The sequence below is a fragment of the Melitaea cinxia genome, chromosome 4 (genome assembly GCF_905220565.1).
Source record: "Melitaea cinxia chromosome 4, ilMelCinx1.1, whole genome shotgun sequence".
In the NCBI taxonomy this organism is placed as follows: domain Eukaryota; kingdom Metazoa; phylum Arthropoda; class Insecta; order Lepidoptera; family Nymphalidae; genus Melitaea; species Melitaea cinxia.
This window is the reverse complement of record NC_059397.1, coordinates 18,820,416-18,839,511: the sequence shown is the minus strand read 5'-3', so window position 1 is coordinate 18,839,511 and position 19,096 is coordinate 18,820,416. Positions and strand designations below refer to the sequence as shown.

Genomic DNA, 19,096 nt, shown 5'->3' with positions numbered 1-19,096 from the left:
GAATCACTAAGAAATTTAAATCGTCGTTTTAGATAAGCAGGTACAACAGGGTTAAAAAGAATAAAGTAAGTTGAGAATATACGTATTCCCGCAGTAGGGAATTGGGTGTGTAAGCAAAAATTAGTAAAATGTTATCCACAATGTCACTTAATCTTGTGCTTCCTGAAAAAAGGAATAAAAAAACTGTCATAACTACCTATAGAGTTTTCACTTCAGAAATGACTGAAGTCTGAAAAGCAATCCCCTTTTATTCGAGTCAAGCGTGCGCCAAATTGTTGATAACATTCTGTATAGTATATTTCGGGATTCAGTTAATCATTATGAACAATGAATTAATCTTTTTTTTATATAAGAATGGGGCACACAAGCAGACGAAGCCATCTGATTTATAACAGCTACCGTCGCCCATGGCCTTTAAAGAAAACATGTAGACACTAGACGCTTGAAAACCCCCAAATTTTAGCAAGGTCATTCCACAGTTTGAATGTACGCGGTAAGAATTCGCACGAAGCTCGCACATTGGTTGCAAACCACTGGTGGATACAATTAGCACCACTAGACTTCTTGACATCAAAGAATGCAGACAAACGACACTGCTCATAGTGCACATTACGCATCGCGTGCTCGCACCGTGGAATGCTCGATGGTGCTTTTCCCTCATCGTCAAGAGTTGAATTCGACGCAAAAAGAGTGCAAAGAATTTTCGCTTACTTTTTCGCATAATGTGCCAGAGAGCCTTCAGGTTCGCGCAATGATGGAAGTATAGACTAAAAAAAGTTACCTTCGACGCTTTTGTAAGAAACAAAAGGCAAGCAAGGTTCCATTTGGAAAGCTCAATAGTCTCTCGCGAATTCTGCTGTGTTTGAACTTTGCCCTAGCGATTTACTACCTGTATGACCTGGAGGCAGCGTTGAATCTCTTCTTCAGGTTATGCACCTGTGAATCCCCCATATAGATGCGGGAGATTCATAGGAATTCACTAATAGTATTGGCCTCACAGGCTGAAGCGAACGATCCCCTGCATCTATTGCTGCAGGTCAAGGCTAATAACTCTCCAGCTTGGAACTACAAGCTCTTTAAATTAGCTTAAAATCCGAAATTCAAAACATTCATTCCATTAAAGAACTCACGGAATTATTACTGATAAAATTCAATAGCCTTGCATCCAGTTTTCCGGAGGTATTAACTTGATGTTTTTCAAAACCAAAACTGATAAAAAATTATCTAAGGATTTCGATGGAACAGGAACAGCTACAGCAGACTACACTCACTATTGTCTATTCTAGGAGGAAGTAATAACTTGTAATCAATAAATATTTATTTTAATTCAATGCAAGCATTTTTTTGTGAGAAATCTTTACCCATCATTTGCCTGCCCCCCCCGCCCCACTAATTTTGATACAGGGCCCCAAGTTTCCCGGGGTTTCAAGGAATGCTACGCCAGTGGTGCCACTCCAAGTCCAAATACGAATCGCATAGGTACATACATAGATTTGACCAAATGTAATAATCTGCTCCTCAGTAATGTCAAGAAAACAACTAAACAATTTTTTACCGATGAAAAAAAACCGAGGAGGTTCTAAAGTCGCCACGTACCTATATTTATTTATGTTTGACCATGTATAGCTTTTTACAGAGTATTCCGAAATTGATGAAAAAAAAAATATTGGAAAGAGTAAGAGTAGTTATTTAATGGAAAGAGTAAGAGTAGTTATTTAATTTTGTTAATACGAATTTTAGAAAATATCGACTAAAAATTACATCACTAGTGTATCGATATAATTATCGACTATGAGGCAATCACTTCGCTGGCGTATATACGTATTGCTTTGACCCTTCCCTCCCCCAGACCTATCCCCCAAAAAGCAAGAAAGGGACAACTGCAGCTCAGACCGTTTTAGGTATATAATTTTTGACCAAAACAGTGTTTCGTAGTCGACTGTTTTCTCCTCAAAACATAGCAATTTTTTTTTAATTTTTTTTTACAAAAAAGAAGAAGCCTTCGGCTATGCCCCTATGTTTTCGGTTTTTTTAAAAAATATGCATATATTTTTTTTAATGAGTGTCTGAAAATGTACAAAAAATTATGCAATATTTCGAGTTTTTGAAGTCTCCTAATTCCTATGACAATAAGAATATGAAAAAAATCAAAACATAGGGGCATGGTTATGACAGCAAAGAGTTCTATGTCACAAAAATATTTGATCTAGTGCCATTATCCAGGGAGAAAACAGTCGACTACGTTTGTATGGAGAAAGAGCCGGTACCCTTTCCTCTTAACTATTAGCTTCGCCCTTAAAAACATATCGCCATTTGAAAGATACAAAAAATTCTTACAAAAACACTCAATAATCAATTTGGTTATATCAAGTCACTATTGCTTTAACAAAAGAAATATTTAAACCAACTAGTTTATGTACAATTTAAATTTTCTGTGAAACCACTTCCAATATGCGCTGTTCTCTCAGCATCACAGTAACACATGTTCAAGAAATAAATTCATGTGCGGGACGCCGTCGAGTTTTATAGTCGGGAACAAAGTTGTCGGTTATAGCGTCTTAACATCTCTAACGTCTAAAATGACTGTCGTTATTAAGATCCGCCTCTCGAAAGGGATAAGTACTTTTTGAGATGCGGTTTACATTTATACAGTTGTTCTTGGCTTGAAGAGTTTACGATGTTCATATACGAGAAATATTTATTTTGTTAAATTCTTTCTCTCAAATTTTGGTACAATTTCAGTCTTATGTGACAAGCGATGTTTGCTTTTATGTCAATAGTCAATTATATGAGGTTGGGCGCAGCAAAAGTAACATGCAAAACAAATAATTGAACAGAAAAAACAATAGAAAGAGGGTAAAATTGCTAAAATTTTCGCTCAGTGTCATAAAATAGTGACATTTAACAAGCGCTTTGGTATAATGGTATAGTCGCCAAAAACACCGACGGTTTGCAGGTTCGATTCCCTCTCGAGATGGATATTTAGTTTTGTACTTGTTAAAATATTTCTTTCCGGTTTAGATATCTGTCCTTGTGTCTCTTCATCGTGCCTCGGAGAGTACGTTCAGCTTTGGTAAAGACGAATATAAAATGCATTTGTTTTGATTGATCTGTAAATATCATCATCATCATCATTACAGCCTATACAGTCCACTGCTGGACATAGGCCTCCACAAGTTTACGCCAAAAATAACGTGAACTCATGTGTTTTATGTGTTGATCTTTAAATATAATATATTTTTATTACACATATGAGTCTATAACAAAACACATCTATGCTAATATTATTAAACTAAAAAGTTTGTTTGAACGCTCTAATCTCAGGAACTACTGGTCATTCGAACAGTCAGAATTAAAAATTATCTAACACGAAAATGTGTTGAATAACCCATTTAACGAGCCAATTGTCGATTTTTTTTTTTTCCTAATAACTCATAGTAACTTGAGTGTTCCTCTAATGAACATCGAAGATGAAAAAATTAAAAAAAAGTGCGTGCGTACAAAGTACACGTCAGAAGTGAAACTTCTTTGGCTAACTAATTTTTAAATCTCCTTTATATTTATACAAATCTAAAGCTTTAGATTTTAGTTCCAGCGCCATCGACAAAAACGTTGCCGTTTCATCAAAACGTTGTCGTTTCATCCGTAAAAATTTTTACCTTCCTGCGCTTAAAGAAGTTTCACTGCAAAAATCTTTATTTCGAAATATTAAACAAAAACCGTATACACATGGCACATTGACATCAATATCGTTCCCGTTCAGCGTATATGACATGTGTATCGGCCGTTCACAATACCCCGAAGCCATTCTTAATAAACCTGAATTGTAATGAAACATGCTATCGTTGTTCCATAAATACAACGTCCGACATTATTTTTTTGTATACAACTAGGGCGGCAAAAGTATACCGCCAAATGGTAAGTTACCGCTGCCACCTTGGGTATCTTTAAATCAAGAGTGAATAGGCATCTTCTAGGCAAGCGCGCACCACCTTAGGCTGCATCTTCACTTGCCATCAGGTGAGATCGCAGTCAAGCTCTAGTCTATATATTTAATAATAATAATAAAAAAAACCTACAATACTTGTCACATCAACAGCGCGTTGCTGACCCTAATCCCGTTGTCAAAACAACGCATCTCCAAAAGTTTTGACTTCGTACTCACTAAACATCACAACACTATGTACGTATGTAAAACTGAAAAAGTTGTTTCATTATAATAAGTTTACACTATTAGCGATGACTGAAAAAGTAATAGACAGATTTTGATTAAATCACGGACCACATGACTCGCACCACCTTACGATTAAAAAAAATTGGAATCGATCCACCCAGTCAAAAGTTCAGATGTAACATATATACAAATAAAATATATACAGTCGAATTTAATACCTCCTTTTTTAATCGGTTAAAAAGTCTTTTTTTATTGGTAGCTTTTGATAATGCCAAATGATTGCATATTATGATCCTTCCAATGTCATATACAATAAAGATTACCTAAAGATGTTTGATCTGTGTGGTCAAGCATGTTGTAGAATCTACATTCCGAATCGATGGTTGACCATTTTGTACTTTTAACGATAATATAAAAAAAGTTGTAAGATGACGATTCGAAGGTGCTTTTGAAGCCTATTTGAATAAAATTATATTTGATTTTAAAGATCTTCGTAAAATTGAGAAGATAAAAAAAAAATAGTAAAATCTTCATTAGCAATACATATTGTTCCTAATTAGTTACTGCTGTTTTACAAGATTTGGAATAAGTTCGTGAAATTCCACATGAAAATATTGAAAGAAACAACAAAATCATCGAATTCAAACCAAAATGCGATCCCTTTCATGCAAATAAAGAGTTCAAACATAATTGCATTCATACGGGTGGGCGTTCATTATTTGTACAGCCCGCATGCAAGGCAAGGAAACGTTTGCTATTACCGTCAAAGCGACGCCGGATCACGTACAACTGATTCATCTTGCTGACACCCAGGTTTTGATTAGCAAGCGCACATCTCTTATGTCTTTAGAAAATGTTTCTTAATATCATATTGGTTCATTTAAATTACGGTTTATATTAAATTTTAATTACCACTTGATTTTACGCGACGTAGGTACTGTTGTCATTTTAAAACTTCCCACATTTTGACGATGTTGCAGATGCCATGGTGTTATGGTATTAACGAAATATCGATGTTTATTAGCATCAAAATTAAGTGTGTATAAAACTAAATGAAAAATCGATAAATTCAGGAAAAGGGACATAACGGTACGAAGTTCGCTGGGTGAGCATTATAAGATTAAAACGATAAATTGCTTACTATTTTAAATATAAATTTGATAGTAAAATGAATAACTATTACTGAGATATAGCAGAAATATCCTGCTCATAATACGGAGCAGCCCGACTGGGGTAGTACCTCGACCTTAGAGAAGATCACAGCTAAATAATACTGCTTGCAAGCAGAGTTGTTTCCCTGTGGTGAATAAGGTGACTAAAGCTCCAGGGGATTTTTACCTACCTAGTTCTATAAGAAAGGATCGCAATCACAGAAAAAAAATAACCTAACTTTTTTCAAATAAAACGAGTGACACAAAAATAATCAATGTTAACTTTTTATTGCGAAATTTATACAAATTTCTTTTTATTCAAATTATTCAGACACTGATGATCGACAACAACGGAAAATATTTATCTGCTTTCAACTTTATCAGCTTGTTTAACGTTTTTGTATCAGTTTTATTTTTTTACTGATTTTTATTTCCGTTAAACATTTTGAAACTTATAGGTTTTTAGTCATTTGTAGTTTAGGTAATGAGCGATGAAATAACATTTAACTTAACTATACTGTGAGCTGGTCAGGGTGATCTGTGCATTGATTTTTTGAAATCAACTTTTTATGTTTTTATTCTATCTAAAAAGCTTTAACTGCACGTTCGAATCGTCATAATATCGTTTTAGCATCCCCACAGTACACCTAGAGTAATAACATTGGCTTTAAATTTCTTTTAACAGAATATTCAAACGACTTGTTTATGCAACATGTTACTAATTTTGTACTAAAACACAGTTTATATATTATTTTTCAGAAGAGTAACTGTATAGTTTCTTGCCGATTCTTCTCTGCAGAATCTACATTCAAAACCGGTGATAGCTTTACTTCTACAAATATAATAATTTATTTTTAAAGTTTTAATTTGTAAAATGACGATTCGAAAGTGTTCTTGAAGCCTATTTGAATAAAGCTGTTTTTGATTTTGATTTTGATTTTGACTGACCTTTCCAAAAACGACCTTTAACATCCTCACACCCACAAATGGTTAAGTCTAATAGAAAACTAGTTCAGCTAAACAAACTTAATCCACTTCTAGCGTCCCGCTACTAGGTGAAATCCTTTTCTATTTAATACTAGTCCAAAATAAATTTATCTAACGTCATCGTTATCTATCGTTGTCGTTATCAACAACAAAAATGTGAAGGAAAGTAACAAATACCCATTATAAGTTGACAAGCCCATTAGCGCAGTTTGCAGTACCCTGCTTACTGCTCCGGGGGCTGTGGCTATTACTTTCAGATGTATTTATCGAAAGAAAAAAAATAAACCGGATATTACACACGCCGGATATAACACAAGCATTAAGATGCTTAGGAACCGACGACTGTGTAGGTATATTATAGATGTTTCTTGAAGTAAAACTTCGTTACGTACGCTTGAATAGGGAAGAGCTACGAAAAATATGATCGGGTGAGATAAACGAAGCAAAAGAAAGAGGCGCAAGCAAACATTTTCTTTCTCTCTTTCTCTCATAACCTTCGTATATCTAAGACACAGTTCAGGCCTATTTCTAAAGAAGTTTTACTTCAGTCGTGTGGTCTGAAGCACACTCGTTTTTTTATATACTTAAACATACAAATTGCCATTAATAACTAATAACTACAATAGTATCGTTTTGCCATATCACGTTGTATTTAATCGTTTCGCATAAAATCGTGTCGCAATGCTTACTTCAGACATCGCTTACAATAAGTAGCCTTGAAAAATCCGATGATATAAAAGATGTACAGACCAAATTTTCAACCTGAAACTGCGTCGGACATTAATTTTAAATAGTATATGAAAAGAACAAAAGAAAATATTAATTAAAATAGCGGTGAAAATAACAAAAAAAAAAAAAATAGTTGAAAAAAACAAAAAAAAAAATGTATTCTATATTAAAAGAATACTCTTTTGTAACGTAACATATTTCACATAACAATTTATTGTAAGGCAGGACAGAAAGGGCCTTTGTTTTTTAGCATTATTATGATTTGTGATTATGTAACGCATAAGTAAAGAGAAATGACGTAACATTTCTGTGCACGATACCATAACGGAGGCCGTTCTTTATTATCACGAAAAAGTTTTTCGTTGTTTTCATAACTCGTCTTATGAACTTGTAACTATATTTTAAGCCAAACGTATCAACGAAGTATCGTAAAATAGGTTTTATGATTGGGCTTAACTTTCTTAAGACCTAACTTCCTGATCTTAAGCGATAACCGTAGCTAATAGACACCTGCAACACCAGAGGCATCGCATGCGTGTTGCCAACCCTACCCCAAAACCCCACTAGCAGCTATTGTCACCTTGCTCACCATAGAAGCACTGTTTGAGAGCAGTATTATTTAGCTGTGATCTTCTGTAAGGTCGAGGTACTTTCCCAGTCGGGCTGCTCCATATTTTAAGCAGGATATTTCGGTCACCAACCCGACTGCCCAGCGTGGTGACTATGGGCAAAACACATGAGTTCACGCCATTCTTGGCGCGAACTTGTGAAGGCCTATGTCCAGCAGTGGACTGCAATAGGCTAAAATGATGATTTCCTGCTGTATCCTACCTCAGTTAAAACCTGAATCAAATTGCCTCAATCCTTTTGCCTTTAATTTGCAAAAGCTTCGTTTTATTTTACAAGGGTTGGGTCTACATTCATTACGCTGCTCTAGTACTGGTTGGGGGATAAGTAGCCTTACCCTAAGCAGTAATTGTAATCAGATGTCTACGGTAACAAGTGTGGCAAATAGGTTGATTACAAATTTTACCACTGAGTGATAATAGTAACCACGACCATTTTCGCCGTGTAAAGTAGTTACAAAGACGAAATAGTTTTGGAATTAGGTAAAATCTCTTCCTCTTTCAAATATTTAACCCCCTACTACCTAATGGAATTTGTCGATAATTTGATAATCTTATCACATAATTAACCCTACTAATAGAGTAAGATCGTTCAGGGGTTAATCAATGTAGTACCTATAATTACCTTTCTAAGAAGAAATTTATAACTATAAAATTTTCAAAACGCTATCAATTATATACACTTAAGAATTTATAACTTGTGAAGATTACATTGATATGACGTCATATTCATCTAATATTATATCTTATATATAAAATTTAAGGTAAATAACATTGATTGAGCACATAGCACATAATATATACAATTATTACTATATAAATAAGTTAAATTACATTAAACTAAAAAAAAACCTTAAGTATATATATATATATATATATATATATATATATATAACAATAACTAAAAAATATTATTAAAAGGAGTCCCTTTAGGCAAGGTTCCGAAGATACTGGCAGCGTTCCGCCTTTGAATAGCTAGACTAATTCTTTGTCCGAAGTAGCTGCCAGCTCTTCGGTCTCCTGTGACATCGATTAATATTAATAATATTCGTTTTATATGTTATGTAAATAAGTACATTTTATCTTCTAATTAAATAATTACATCCAATTTGAAAATAATGCATTCAAAACACGTTTCCTCTAAGAAAGCCTTTACATTAAATTCTCACTCCAAGCTAATTAACTCATACTGACATGTGGCACTTAACAAATTAAAATTGAAAATTTCGTTCTACTATTTTAGCTAAAACGATATTTTAGAATTTTGTGAATTACAACAGGATAAATAAGGTCTTCATAGGATTTAACGAGTTCTGGTTGCTTAGCAACTGTTACCTAGTTTGAATCTCCGAATATACTAGCCATCTTTAGAAGTGAGTTTTAATATCACTTCAGAATTTTGATATTAATTTTATCGTATTTGAACACAAGTACATACTTAACGTTTAATAAATTTATGAATTTTAGAATATTATGCTAGTCTAGTATCGAGATTAAAATGTCCGGAAAAGTATCGAAAGATAATTAATAAAAAATATTTTATTATCACGAGAAGAGGCTATATTCTTTGGAGCCGTAGCCACACAGCACCCCCTCTCTTCTCGTGGGTGTCGTAAGAGGCGACTAAGGGATAACAAGGTTCCACTACCACCTTGGAACTTAAGAAGCCGACTGATGGCGGGATAACCATCTAACTGCTGGCTTTGAAACACACAGGCCGAAGGCGGGCAGCAGCGTTTTAGGTGCGACAAAGCCAGCCCTGCGGTCACCAACCCACCTGCCCAGCGCGGTGACTATGGGTAACACACATGAGTTCACGCATTTTTGGCGCGAACTTGTGGAGGCCTATGTCCAGTAGTGGAATGCAATAGGCTGGAATGATGATGATGATGATGATGATGATTTTATTATCAAGCAAATTACCTTTAAATGTACACTTTATCGTGTGTCTCTAAAGAGGCTTCTTTAAGGCATTTGTTTGGAATAAATTTATTCCAGTTGTTCATATCTTACACATCGAAATTACCTTTTATATATATCGATACTCGTAATGATAGTCTTTGTCTCGGCATTTTTTTTGTGTGTGTGTTTCCGTATCCGAAGCGCACGTTTGCTGTACTTCCGGGGTCGTTGAATATGACTTATTTCTGAAACGATTTCTAAAAGGAAGAGGTTCTAAATTCAACTGTATTTTTTTTCTTTGTGTGCTGTTTACCTCATAACTTTTTACTGTGTTGGCTGATTTCGATTGTTCCTTTTTTTAATCGAAAGGCGGTAATAGTTATGTGGTTGCATTTCAATTTAATCGACATCTGATTAGTGCTTTTTGAGTTATCTATACTAATATTATAAAGCTGAAGAGTTTGTTTGTTTGTTTGAATGCGCTAATCTTAGGAACTACTGGTCCGATCTGAAAAATTATTTCAGCGTTAGATAGACCATTTATCGAGAAAGGCTATAGGTTATATATCATCATAATGCGTATTTACTTGACTATTTTTTCGTATACCTACGTTGTATGCGTTTACGAGCGAACAAATTATAATTACGTATATTTATAGAAAATAACTAGCTGACCCGGCAAACGTTGTTTTGCCATATAAATAATTTTACTAAAATGGCTATTAAAAAATAAGGGTTGATCGTAGAAGGGTGAAAATTGAGGATTGTATGTATTTTTGTATGTTGTATCATAAAAAAAAATAGAAATTAAAAAAGTTGTCTAAAAAATAAAAATAAAATTTAAGGGTGGACTACCCCTAACGTTTAGGGGGATGAAAAATAGATGTTGGCCGATTCTCATAGATACCGGATAAGCACAAAAAAATTCATCAAAATCGGTCAAGCCGTTTCGGAGGAGTATGGCAACGAAAACTGTGACACGAGAATTTTATATATTAGAAGAAATTCCGCTGAATACATCATTGTACCAAACATTCGATTAAGTGACACATTTTACATTAAAATAAATGCAGTCTACAAATATAATCCAAGTAAACGCAGTCGCATTCACGAAATGTTTAATAAGAGGAAGCTATGATTCAAACACTCGGAGTAACTTATCACCTTATAAATTAATTCCACGGACGACGGTGTTAAGTTCCCCGCCAACACAAATTTATTCACCTTGATAGCTGTGTTTACTTTAATTCGGTGAAAAATTTAATATGAATGAGGCACCTTTACTTGGATAATTACATGTATTTAAACCAAATAAAGTTGAAAAGTTAAATATTAAACATTATTATCATGAAAATGTATGTACAAAAATTTCATTTAATATTCCATTTACTAACTCACAGAATTAAATGCGTAGTTTTTTTATATAAAGTATTCCAGTAAGACTGTAGTACTCTAACCATCATACATGATTAGTAGTTCTGCTTACCACAATTAAATAACCATTTTTTTATATCACTAGGTCGGCAAACAAGCGTACGGCTCACCTGATGGTAAGCGATTACCGTAGCTTATAGACACCTGCAACACCAGAAGCATCGCAAGCGCATTGCCGACCCAATCCCGAATCCCCCCAGGAGCTCTGGTCACCTTACTCACCAACAGGAACACAATACTGCTTGAAAAAAGTATTATTTTGCTATGATCTTCTGTAAGGTCGAGGTACCCCAGTCGGGCTGCTCCATATTTTGAGCAGGGAATTCCTGCTGTGCCCTACCTCAGTTAAAACCACCAGTTAAAACCATATCAATAACAACTCAAAATAGACAATATCAAACGTCTTGATTTAAATAAACATTTGACCAATTGTTGGGACCAGTGCCCTGTGCCGTGGTGGTTCCGCGTCCGTGTCCTTAACACCAATTACTAAAATCACATGTCTCCAATTATCTAATCGTAAGCCTACATTAAATATATTTAACTATTAGGAAATTTTTAAACTCGAAATATGTAAAAGCAAGGAGAAACATAGATATATTTTAGAATATTATGAAACACTTCGTCCATCATCAGGCAAATATACCAGACAAAACAAAACTCATAAGCACCATCGCTCAAAGTACCACCATAAGCCAGTGAAAAACATCAGTTGTGAGTTTTAACGCCGTTCCTCCAAAACCGCCGCCTTATATTTTATTCATGGAGCGGGTCCAACGGCTCGGTAATACGATTCTATGATCAAAGATTTAAACAAGTCACTTTAAAGCTGGCCCACGAACTGTGACATTTGGAAGTTTCTTTTTCGAAGTTTCATTGTATCTCTTTTAGTTTTGGTGAGGCTTCGAACTAAATCACCTGAATTTTGATGCCTGTTTGATTTTTGAATATACTAAAACATACGAGGCGTTGGTGCAATGGTCACAGCACTGGTTTGTGACTGTTGCGCTGGCGGTTGCGGGTTCGATGCCATGCAAAACGTGACAAACATTTGTATTGGCCATGCAGATATTTGCCGTGGTCTGGGTGTATGTGCAGTCCTTACCGTGCTCGGAGAGCACGTTAAACCGTCGGTCCTGATTATTATCATGTACACTTGATAGCGATCGTTACTCATAGTAGGGAATATATCCGCCAACCAGCATTGAAGCAACGTCGTGGGTTTTCCGACCTGTCTCCTACAAGGAGAAAAAGGCCTATGCCAAACGGTGTGTTACAGGCTGAAGCATATTTTTCGTTTTATAGTAGACTCTGTATAACTGACACCAGCTTGTTAACATCTACGATGAAATCAGTGTGAACATTATATAGTTGTGTTTTGTAAGGTAAGAAAAAAAATTAAATAAAAAAAGAAAGAGAGAAAAAATAGACGAAGAAGAAAAAGAATGTCGAAAGCTATTGCGAGCATTTCGTCTGTTACAATGTCTCACTCTCTCTTTTATTATTGTTTTATTGTTACTCTTGCATTCCTTCTTGTGTTTTGTGATTCTTTAACATATTTTAATAATTTGTAATAAAATATGTTAAAGTTTTACATTTGAATAATTTATATTAGAACACATTCGCTTTTATTTTAGACCAAATCATACACAGAAAAGATAGACTTATAGCTAGCGCAAAAGCTAAATATTATATTTCAAGTTGAATACGTAAATAAAATATCGGTGCTGATTCCGTAGGTACCGAATTTACTTTGTGTAATTACCTGTTTTGTAAAGGTCATCAAAAATTTACAACTTCACTCGCTTAGCGGTTTTATCTTCTTTTACAGAGAAATTATACTGTTGTTAAAATATTTACGTTCCGAAATTTAAAATTTAATTACAACGTAAAACTTTTTAGGTCGTTTTTGTTAATATTTCTAAAACAAATCATTTGCAAAAAATACAAAGACCAAGGAACGTGGGAAAAATGAATGTAACAATCGAAACTTTTTAGTCATTTTTTTTTTATTAAATCGGCAAAGAAGCGTACGGCTCACATAATGATAAGCGATTACAATGCAAATTACAAGCACAATGCGGACCCTATCCCCAGTCCCCCAGGATATCTGGTCACCTTACTAACCACATGAATATAAAACTGCTGGAGAGAGTTATTATTTGGCTGTGACTGTAAGGTCAAGGTTATTCCTCACTCAGGCTGCTCCAGTTTTATCCACATAAGCACATATGATATGTTCTACTGTTACAGGTCAATGGTTATTTTTGCTGAACAAATTGGTCGTAGATCAAATGTAAAATGTCACTACAATATATATATGACATGACAATTAAAACTAATCCCATAAAGACGAGATAAAATGAAACAAAAAATGGATAACAGACAGGATATTCAAATACATTTTTAAAACGCCGTCAGCGGGTCAGAAGTATCTGCAACAATATTTGGAACATCTGTTGCGTGATAAACACTCGGGTTTTTTTTTAATATTCTCGCTAAAAGCACAATTTTCCAGAAAATAAACCACTTAATACGTTATATATTTCAAGAAATTTTTAGTACAATTAAATTTGATTATTTAATGCTTTTGCTAGAATAAATCGAAATAATATCAAAAGCAAAACTTAGTTAAGCGTTTTGATATTTCTTTCATAACATTTCCTCTGTTCAAAAACATAACACAATCAAAACGCCAACTCTTAAAGTTTTCATTTATATTTTAGTATATTCAATGAGTGAACTGTGTGTTCTTAAAGAGAATGAAGATTTTTAAAACATTTTCCGCTAATAAAAACTTTTATAAGAATATACGGAGCATTGAATTTAATTTCGTATGAAACGTCGAAAGTTTATTTTTTAAATTTTCAGACACTTTCAGTACTTCGAACCGAGTTGTTTTTTTTAAAGATTTTTATTCTAAATAAGACGTTAAAATCAAAATACAAATATATAATTGAAAAATGTCAATAACTTTTAAATATAAACATTACAGGCTTGCATGATGTTCGACAGCTCGTCTGATTACTTGACATTTATGATCAACAATCAACGCGTTATCTTACAGCCAGATCTTTCCCAATAAATATTAAAAGTTAAAATAATAATTAAGTCGATTAAAGATTTTTTTTTCGTCTTTTCTTAAATACATTAAAAAAAATATAAATAAATACCTATACATCTGTACAATAATTATAAACTCAATAATTATCAAAAGTAACTGTTTAAACAAGAATATAATTAACGAAATTTAGTTTCAACAGGCCAAACAACATCGCGAACATTGCTCATTAAAATAATCATCAACACAGTTACTAATTACGTATATTTTATTAATTATTAATTTAACAATGAACACGCGAGCTAATTACCCGACGGTCTATGAAGCTAGCTTGATTCAATAATTAATTGCGAGTACATTTTGCATTGTACGGCTTCTACATCTAATATAATTAAACATAGCTCCGGGTGTATGTTACTGTAACACAAGATGCTATGATAAAGATTTACTACAAATAGATAAGTATAACTTATTACATTATTTATTAAATAAAAAAAGTATATATAGATATGCATTATTTTATTTTATTTATATTGACTTTTTGATAGTAATATTTTTTAAGTAAAACTTTTTTATGCACGCTTGACTTGGGGTCTTGAGCTGGTGAATGCATGATGATAGTGTCCAAAATATCTTAAACACGTGCCAACATAAAAAAAAAACTTGTTTTCAATAATATTCCGACCTTATTTTTTTCATATCATTCGTTTATTCGTTCACGAAACTGGACAAGAAGTAGTCGTTAAGATTCTCGTACGTCATCTGAAATTTTTTACTTCGCGTTGACATTTATCATGTTACATACACTGACCTAAATTCGCGATAGCTTGAAACAACTATACCTACGTCCAGTTTTCGGTCAGTCGAGGTCAACGTACGCGTTAATATACGCCCTTAGCCCTTACATATATACTTGAACGTATTGTTAGATTTAAAGGTCGAAAGAAACTAGAGAGGAGTAAGACATTTTTTATTCAAATGTGCTGTAGTGTACAAATTTCCTGCTTAAATTCTATTGGCTGGCATTTTATATTTAGGTTGCTTAAAGGTGAACTATGTACATGCGCACTGACATGAAATCGACGAATAAAGTGTATTAAGATATAATACTTAAATAAACAAATTTGAAAATAACATTAACAAATTGATCCGTCGTTTAGTTAGGATAACTGACTTCATATGATGACCGCTGGAAACATTACATACTTTTTGACGTAATCAGTTTTAACGATGCGAGTGGGTCCGCTGAAATACCGTTCGATTGTCACGCACAGCACCATCACCGATGAACAGAATAGAATTATCATGGACAGTAACCAGTACCAACTGAAATGAAGGGTGAAATTAAATGGTTTGGTTTACTAAAACTATTCATAAACGGGATATTTACCATATTTTTTTATTTTCATTTTGCGGAGATTTCTCGTGAACAAAACATGCGCAGTTAATGTCGAAATATCTCGATAAAAAACCAATTCTCAGCAAAATGAAAATAGAAAACAATAGAATATAGAATAGTTTTAGTAATAGAAGTAACCATGTTAATCTAAAATCTTATATGGTTCTTTTGTTTGTTGTTTGTAGGGTACAACTAGGAAATATCATGCTAAAAATGTGGAGTAGCTGAATGGGAAAGTGCCTTGACCTAACAGAAGATCACAGCTAAATAATACTGTTTTCAAGCAGTGTTGGTGATTAAGCTGACAAGAGCTCCTGGGGCGAATTGGGAATAGGGTCGGCAACACGCTAGCGATGCTTCTAGTGCTGCAGATGTCTATTAGCTACGGTAATAGCCATCAGGTGAGCCGTACGCTTGTTTGCCGACCAAGTTATATTTAAAAAAAATACATGTAGCGACATAGTTCGTACATCAAACATAACCGCTCTGGTGTAGTAGAGCGTGTGCCATGTCGGCGTATACACACCGGTGGTTTGGAGATTCAGTTCCCGCTCGGGATGGATATTTGTGTTTGCACAATTATTTATTTCAGGTTTTGGATGTCTGTCCTTGTGTGTCTTCCCACCTTGATTCGGAGACCACATTTAGCTATCGTTCTCGGTTGCTATCACAAATACCTGATAGCGATCTTTACTTCTAGTAGGGAATAGATCACCCAACCTGTAGTGGAACGTGCTGGAATAAACTCCAATTCTTCGCCTACGTGAAGAAAGAGACCTATACCCAGTAGTGGAATATTACAGGCTGAATCAAAAATCGCAGTAAGTTCCGTAGAGTCAAAAGGTGTTACCAACCCTTTTCTGTCAGCGTCCCTCGGTCATTACTTACATAGCCGGTCAAATAATGTCACAGCCTCAGTTTTAAGCGACCTTAGTAAGAATTCCGGTAACCGCTGGCCGTTCTCTAGCATAGCAGAAATATTCGACCAAGAGTGATCTTATACAGAAATAAAAAGCAGATCATCAAGATAGAAGGGTAAATTGTACATTTTTTAGGGTTCCGTACCCAAAGGATAAAACTGGACCCTATTACTAAGACCCCGCTGTGCATCCGTCCGTCCGTCTGTCACCAGGCTGTATCTCATGAACCGAGATAGTTGCCGCTATTACAACAAATACTAAAAAACGGAAAAATAAATTTAAGAAGGCTGATTATAAAAGCGACAGCTGAAGGTTGCAAAAAAAAGCAAAGATTTATTAAAATTAAGAGCGTAGAGCGTTTCGACACAGGCTCCCATACATTGTTATTGTCATTGTTTGAGATGTTTAAAATTTAAATTTCCTATTTCATACTGTATTCGAAGTATTTCATTTTATATATGAAAGTAATATTATATAATTTATCTCATTTTACCGAGCGAGTTTATCTATTAGACAAAGTGGGTATAGTTTTATAAATTAGACAAGCCATTTCAAACGTATCAAGTTTCATACTCTACAATTAAGTTTACATTTCGATGTCATCAGTATTTATATGTTACTAGCAAATTACCCGTGGATTCGATCGCATTATAATTTTTTTTAAATATCTTATGTTGTGTATATGTATGTAGTACCTCCAAGAATATGTGTACAAAGTTTAGTAGTTTTCGCGTGAAAGCGTAACAAACAAACTTCAAATTACATTTATAATATTAGTAGGGATGTTATGGTTCAAAAGGTAATACAAGTTAAGTCTTTAAGATGTAAATAGTGAATGGAACAAAAGGAGAAGATCTGTGATCTGTACATGAGAGGGATTAGAAATTAATCCGTCACCCTTCTCTGTTGAGAGTCCGCAAATAATTCCTCTATCGATCGGGATAAGCTATAAAAAATGATAAGTGCCTTTAAGTAGTTAACAAATAGATTTTATCTCTGGATTTATACAACAATGTAGATTTAAAATTCTCAAATTTTGTCAATACCCATACTATTTTATTTTCAATTTTTTATATTATTATATTTTTATTAGTAGTCCTGCTCACTTCAAATATAATTTACTTCAAAACGTGTTTCAAAATCTACTAACTAAGATAAGTAAGTATCAAAAAGTTAAATATCTTTAACTTTTTCATCATCATCATCATCATCATTATCATCATTTCAGCCTATTGCAGTCCACTGTTGGACATAGGCCTACACACGTTCGCACCAAAAATTGCGTAAACTCATGAGTGTTGCCCATAGTCACCACGCCGGGCAGGCGGGTTGACGACCGCAGGCTGGCTTTGTTGCACCGAAGACGCTGCTGCCCGTCTTCGGCCAGTGTATTTCAAAGCCAGCAGTTGTGAATGGTTATTCCGCCATCGACCGGTTTTTTAAGTTCCAAGGTGGTAGTGGAACTGTGTTATCCCTTAATCGCCTCCTACGACACCCACGTGAAGAGAGGGGGTTTAACTTTTTAACCAACTTGAAAAAAAGGAGGTTATCAATTTGACAATTTGATTTTGTTGTTTTTACCCATATATTCGTTTATGTTACCTTGAACTTTTTTACTGGGTGAACCGATTTAGATGATATATTTTAATCAAAAGCTGGTGAGTGTCATGTGATCCCATTTGAATGTCATTGAGATCTAACGAGTAATTTTAACTAGTAATGCGTATTACTTGACTATTTTTTCGTCGACCTACGTTGTATTATACCTCATATCTTTTTACTGGTTTAACTGATTTCGATAATACCTTTAATTCAAAGCTCATTATTGTCATATGATCCCATTTTAATTTGATCGAAATGTGATAAGCAGATTTTAAGTGATCTTTGACAACACATTTACTTGACTATTTCTCGTCTACCTTCGTCGTATTACTTGTTGATGTATTGAAGTCGGTTTGTTTTTCGTTTGCGAGCAAACACTATTATCTTAAGCTTCGTTTCCTTTGAATTTACTTTTAAAGAAAGACGTCATGTATTTGACGGAAGTTAAACTGCCTGTAATTAACATTAACCCGTGCTGTCACCGATCGTAGTCTTGATCACTCCTCAAACATTCTAATCCGATCGATTCCCTTCCGCCTCGAATGTTCAGTCCCGCATTAAATGTTTAAAGCGTTTGTGAATTATTTAACGCTTCCGCTCATTTAATGCAATGTCTTACCTTCTTGCTTGTCGACAACTTTTCCAATTGTTTTAATTCCTGTTCGTAAGTATTTTGTTGTAATTGATTCTATAATTCTGTTTCGTATTTTCCGTGGGTAGGATAAGTATTTTAACCGACTTCCAAAAAAGGAGGAGGTTCTCAATTCCTATGTATTTTTTTTGTATGTTACATCAGAACTTTTGACTGGATGGACCACATTCGATTTAAAAAAAAAACGAAAGGTGGAAAAATAATTTTTGGAAATTATTTAATTAATTGGCACCGACTCCAAAATTATAAAATATTTATTTAATCATTTCTGATTAACTAAATCAAAATACGAATTACTTTGTACTGAGTAGATTTATTTTTCACTTTTTAGTTTCCTTTTTGAAGTCGGTTTTTTTTTTTGTTAAAAATTATTTTATTCATTTTTATTTTTAGATAAGTTATTATATTGCAAGAATTTCTAATTTACTTAATAAAACCGTGTAGTGTCGTGGAACACCA

The 19,096-nt window shown here is 34.1% G+C and overlaps 1 protein-coding gene across 1 annotated transcript in view; it reads right to left on the bottom strand.

Annotated features, from left to right (window-relative positions):
• LOC123670466 overlaps positions 1 to 18,154 on the bottom strand; it is a 53,632-nt gene extending 35,478 nt beyond the window's left edge. Inside the window, exons 1-2 of the mRNA XM_045603960.1 lie at positions 18,150 to 18,154; positions 15,271 to 15,390 (exon numbers count right to left, since the gene is read on the bottom strand). Of these exons, the coding sequence (XP_045459916.1) occupies positions 15,271 to 15,390; positions 18,150 to 18,154 (125 nt within the window). The remainder of the gene's footprint in view (positions 1 to 15,270; positions 15,391 to 18,149) is intronic.
• Between the last annotated feature and the right edge of the window lie 942 nt (positions 18,155 to 19,096).